General features: G+C 38.4%; 1 protein-coding gene across 6 annotated transcripts; it reads left to right on the forward strand.

Moving 5' to 3' along the window:
• Nucleotides 1-1,641: 1,641 nt before the first annotated feature.
• On the forward strand, nt 1,642-4,791 carry LOC123429516. Of its 6 annotated transcripts, XR_006622702.1 has the most exons (6): nt 1,642-1,867; nt 1,980-2,043; nt 2,117-2,325; nt 3,425-3,521; nt 4,077-4,171; nt 4,513-4,791. XR_006622702.1 is itself a non-coding variant. In XM_045113547.1 (3 exons), exons 1-3 carry the CDS (start codon nt 3,513-3,515, stop codon nt 4,772-4,774), a joined length of 366 nt encoding a protein of 121 aa, XP_044969482.1. In that variant the 5' UTR covers nt 2,365-3,512; the 3' UTR covers nt 4,775-4,791. The 6 variants fall into 6 exon arrangements, 1 of the variants encoding a protein (XP_044969482.1); XR_006622703.1 differs by having other exon boundaries at nt 1,642-2,043; nt 2,117-2,328; XR_006622701.1 differs by having other exon boundaries at nt 1,642-2,043; nt 2,117-2,328; nt 3,428-3,521.
• Nucleotides 4,792-5,567: the final 776 nt, after the last annotated feature.

Consider the following 5,567-nt stretch of genomic DNA (forward strand, 5'->3'; position numbering starts at 1 on the left):
GCTTCCTACTGAATCGACACAAATTTGTCTTTTTCATGAGAGATGGATTAAAGCTTTTTTACATGCAACCATTTGGTTAATTGTACATTATATATGACCTAGTAATTTATAAAACTGGTTTGGTACAATTTTGCAACAAATATATGGTAGGTCCTTCACAAAAAACTCATTTTCAGCACTCACAAAATGGAAAATGAATTTTCCGTCAAAAGAAAATGAAAACTTCCTTACGCAACATTGTTTGTCATTCCAAGATGCACTCTTATGCATAGTATGAGATCATTTGAACAAACTATGCCATGAATGTGGCCATAAGTTTGATCATTCCGCTTGAAAACCATTAATCTTCACACATGATAACTCATTTCTAGAACACTTTTTAAAACTAATTATCATATTACAAGTTTATTATTTTTCCTATTAACTTGGTTACATATAATGACACAATGCGAAGGTTTTCCATTTTTTTGAATTATTCATGCCCATTTGAAAATGCGGTCAAAACGGTGTGTATGACCGTTCCTAGCTAGTGGTTGAATCTAGGAATTTTTTTGGTGTTTCCCTAATTAAATATATGCTTTTATAGCTAGAAATGATTTTTGAAAAAAAATGAAAAAACTATAAGGCAACTTCAGTTCAAATTTGACTTGCTTCCTACTGAATCAGCATAAATTTGTCTTTTTCATGAGAGGTGGGTAAAACATTTTGACACACAACCACTTGGTCAATTGTACAATAAATACGACGTAATATTTTAGAAAATTAATTTGGTCCAATTTCGCAATAAATATATGGTAGGTCCTTCAGAAAAAACTCATTTTGGCCACTAAAAAAATGGAAAATGAATTTTTCGTCCAAAGAAAATGAAAACATTGTTTGCCATTTCAAGATGCACCCTTGTGCAAAATGTGATTTCATTTAAACAAACTATGTCACGAATGTTATCATAAGAGTGGTCATTTGGCTTGTAATCCATGGAACTTTTTTAGAACACTTTTTAAAAACATTTGTCTTAGTCCAAATTTGTTGTTTTTCTTGGAAACTAGGTTACATATGATGACACAATACAAAGGTGTTCAATTTTTTCAATTTGTTTTTGAATTTCTTATACACGTTTCAAAATGTCGTGAAAACAGCGAGGATGATTGTTCAAAGCTAGGGGTTAAATCTTGCAAAACTCTTGGTGTATCTATAATGAAATTACTACTCATGTACCTAAAAGTGTTTTTTGTAAAAAATAGTAAAAAATAATGAGCAGACTATGAGGTCGTTGTACTTAAAATTGAACTCGGTTCCTGCTGATTCGGCAAAAACTTGTTTCATTGTCCAAAATAGTTAGAAAGAACAGAAATGCATACAAGTTGGTTATGATCCATAAAATTGATATAACTTGAGTGAAAAAAAATTAATGACACCATTTTAGAAAATGTTCTTGGTAGTTTCTTCATTAATCTTTTTTGTTTTTAACACTTCAAAACTAGTTTAGAAAGACACATGTTTCGAACAAATTAGAATAGAGCCCACGGATCACCCTACTATAGGCGATTTGAGTTGTCCATGTTCTACAGATCCAACGTCTCATCACCTCTCCTGGGTAAACCTAGCGCAGGACACACCCTCCTCCCTCTCCTATCAACTCGAGTCGCTCTCCTTTCTGTCTTCCACCTCCCTTCCGCAACCCAACCCAACCCAACCCCCCGGCCGATCTCCTCTCTCCCACCTCTCCCCACCCCTCCCGCCAGCCATAGCCTCGATGCCTATCTGCTCTCCCCAAGCCCTGTCATCTCCTTCTTTCCAGCAGCACACACCAAAACCCTAGCCCGATGAGCACAAGAGGACCCCGGCCATGGCGACACAAATCGATCTGGTATGGATCATCCCTTGCCCTCCTCCTCAATTTCTTCTTCTTTGGATCAAATATGATTGTTTTATGCGTTTTTGTTTGTTTGCTTGTTTGCATCCCGTCCTGTGTGGTCAAGGAGGATGCCATGGCGACCTCGCACGCAGCACAGGAGGAGCCCATACATGGCGACACCTCATCTTGTATGACCACCATCACCCCTCCCTTTCCCTCTCTCTATAGTAGGTTCTTCCTCACCTCTACTCTCCCTCCCAGATCCAGCAGTGCAAGGTCGCCATCGGAGGAGGATGCCATGGACTTTACTCCCCCCGCTCGTTGTGATGTGCTGCTTCTCGGGACACGATGTCACCTCGTTGTTATTCAGAAGTAGCAGGAGGATTCCATGTCCATGGTTACAACAAGAGCCCTCCGTCAGGAACGTCGAACGCCGGACCTCGCGCCGGGCCAACGAACTACAGTGACATGTGGTTTATTTAATCATGCATGCTCTCCTTATCACCAGTCTTTTGATTTATCATGCATACATGTGGTTCAGATTTATCTGCTGCCTGCCATGCTCTTCTATTCGTATTTAGTTTGGTCAGACTTGTGGTTCCTCGACGGCCATGGCTATCTAATCTATCTCAGCTTCCTCGATTAGGCGTAGTCAACGTACTAGTGTAATGGTCCTCACGTTTTCTGTGTTGAGTAAGGTGTGAACAAAATTTAGGATATATCCCACAGTAATACTTTGTTTCCAGGTTTTAATAATTAGGCATTTCCTCATTATTACTTGAGTTCTTCTTGCGGTGCATTACCAAATTTAGAGGTAGGCAAGGATCTTGTCCTAATTATTCGCAATTTTTCAAGATTTAGGTGTCCAGGCTTGTGCTAATTGATTCTTCTATTTGGTATGATAGCATATTTTCCACTTTTGCTGCAAGTGAAAAATATGGGGAGATATGAGGATCATGTCTTGGTAGTGGTTGCTGACTTGCTGTCATATTTTGGTAGCAAATATTGATGCCAAAATGTATCAATTTTCAGTGTAGATGAATGGTGTTATAGGGAAAGTTAATCTGAATGTTTGCTTGGGATCCTTGGCTGAAAGGCTGAAACTGGCTCCGAAGCCTTAAAACTCAATTCGTATGAATAATTGGCAAGAGTAGGAAGGATTTGGCAATAACTAGTACACATTGCGTTATGTTAGCAAGCACCCTGAGTCTCGGAATGCCATTGGCTGTTTGTTTGTTGTTAGGTTCAGAACAACAACACATAATGATGATCACATTAGCTTTTTTCAACACTCAAATCAACTTCAAGGTTATAAAATCTTCTTTTACCATTACATACATATGCACCATGATGGTCGATGTCATGTTTGTTTGCTCATGCATGCACAAATGGTTAGCAACTTGATGATGCTAGCTACTTTAACTTTGGGTCTATTTAATTCATACCATCATGTTTGCTTGCTCCTATTGCATCATGGATTGGATGGAATGAATGGTGTTTCACTTTGTACCTTACCTAAATCCTACTCTGTATGACCCCCTAATTTATGTATTGCTCGATTTGTTGCAGCAGACGCCCTCCATTGATGTCCGGGACACCACATAGCTGGATCTGAGTAGACCCTGGCCTGGACGACAACATTGACCATGATGATGCCATGTGCAAGGTTTTACTCCTATTTTGTTTTGTTGTGGTTGATATATCCTCCGATGCTTGATGTGGTGTGCATACGTAGAATAAGTGCTTTCCTTGTTGGTAATTTATGATGCATAGTTGCGAATATTTTTGACTATGAAGGGTCCTATGCTTGTCCTTATTATTCTATTGTTTGATAATTGGTTCAGAAGGGGGATTTCATGTCTGGAGAGAAACTTGTATGATAATATAAGATGCCACCATGATTATATTGATTGATACCAAGATAGCATCATTTTCATATGAAGAAATATATGAATGTTTTAATGGGGATGCATCAACCCAATGTTTCTTATAACTTAAAGGCCTCTTGTATCTATCAGTATATGTACAACCTGATGGTATTGTTGGCTCCTCTGTTTTTCCATAGAAAAATTAATACCTTTTGTCTATCTAGAATTAGTTTTATCTAAGTGGTATATGATGACCTATGGTGATAGGTCAGTACATCGTGCTTGTTGTATGATGGAACAACTCCATCATTGTAAGAGAGCTGTCTAATTCTAATAGTGGTTTATTTTTGTAGTTTAAGAGGAAGACCAGGGAGCCCAAGTGGGGGAACGTCACTGTTGAACCGGTTGTCCGTGAAGGAGATCATGTCTTTGACATTGCACAATCATTGTACGTGTACCTTTTTGATGTCTGTTCTGGTTGGTTCTGATGGATAGGACGCACGCTGCTAGTCCAAAACATGAGAAGATACTAGTCGTGTAGGTACCACTAATTGAATGTTTCCCAAAAAGTAACCAGAATATGTTGTTGGCGTTGCACAACGCACGCACTTGAGACATGCATATTTATATTGTGTCTTTGTTTTTTGTATGAATGAGTATCTCATTTTAACTAGCTGGAGAACAAAAAGCCTGGTACTAGCTCAATTTGCGTTATCATTCTAAATAATGGTTTATTCATAATATATTTGCCCTGATTTTTTGATTCTTCTCTGTTGATTCATGTAACAGGGCGACCGAGGAAGGCATGTTGCTGTTTTGTTTGTTCCCAGTTCTGACTATGGTCGCCCAACGAGTCCGGCATGTTTTTCATCTGACTATGGTCATCCAGCAAGTTCGGCATGTTGTGCATGACAGGATCTTGTTATTGCTATTGAAGGAGCTTGTAGAGCTTGTACAACAGTACTGTACTACACTTGTAGAGCTGGTTACACTTGTAGAGCTTGTTGGTGTGATTGATATTGTATTACGTGATCTGGTTGCTCTTATTTGAAGTATTATGTGTGTTTTTGTCTCTGTCGATATAAATTACTTGGACATGACAAATGTGACCTAGTTGCCAGAAGCTGACAATTGGGACCCACCTAACTAGTGGACCCATTTAATAAAAAAGGAAAATGAAATTGTTTAGATAGAAAGGCCACAACCCAACAGTAAAAAGGCTGCAATGTTGGGCTTGGCCCATGAAGCCGACCAAAAATTGACACAAAAAATATAAAAAGGCTGAATTAGTGGGCTTGGCCTAAGTAAACCAAGTAAAGCGTTGAAGAGGACACGGCTAATTCTAATTGACGACCTTTTCATTTGGTTGCAATTTTTTCATGTTAGCTTGCCACGTCGGATCTCACGTGGTGTGGGCAGAATGTCCGTAACCAAAAAAATGGTTGTAGAATCAACGACCTTTTCATTTTGTTCGTTAAGTTTCATTAAAGACGGTCAACTTTTGACCAACTATTTTTGGTCACAGAAGGTCACAAATGAAAAACAATGACCGTTCAGTGACAAATATTGATGGTCGCAAGTTGACATATTTTTTCTTGTAGTGAATGAAATCTATGTGAACATAAGTTTTATTTGCAATGATCAGCACATCATTAATTATACCTAAGGGTTTCTTAATCATAGAATCCGCAAGATGCAAGTTTAGGGAGCACTATTCAATATTAGTGAGACCAAGCACATCACATAAAGATTTAGGTATAGTTGATAGACTAGCACCAAGGTCACAAAAATCATTGCATTCATATTTATTTATCTTTATTTTTATAGTAGGTTCCCACTCAACA

Source organism: Hordeum vulgare, chromosome 1H (genome assembly GCF_904849725.1).
Source record: "Hordeum vulgare subsp. vulgare chromosome 1H, MorexV3_pseudomolecules_assembly, whole genome shotgun sequence".
NCBI lineage: Eukaryota > Viridiplantae > Streptophyta > Magnoliopsida > Poales > Poaceae > Hordeum > Hordeum vulgare.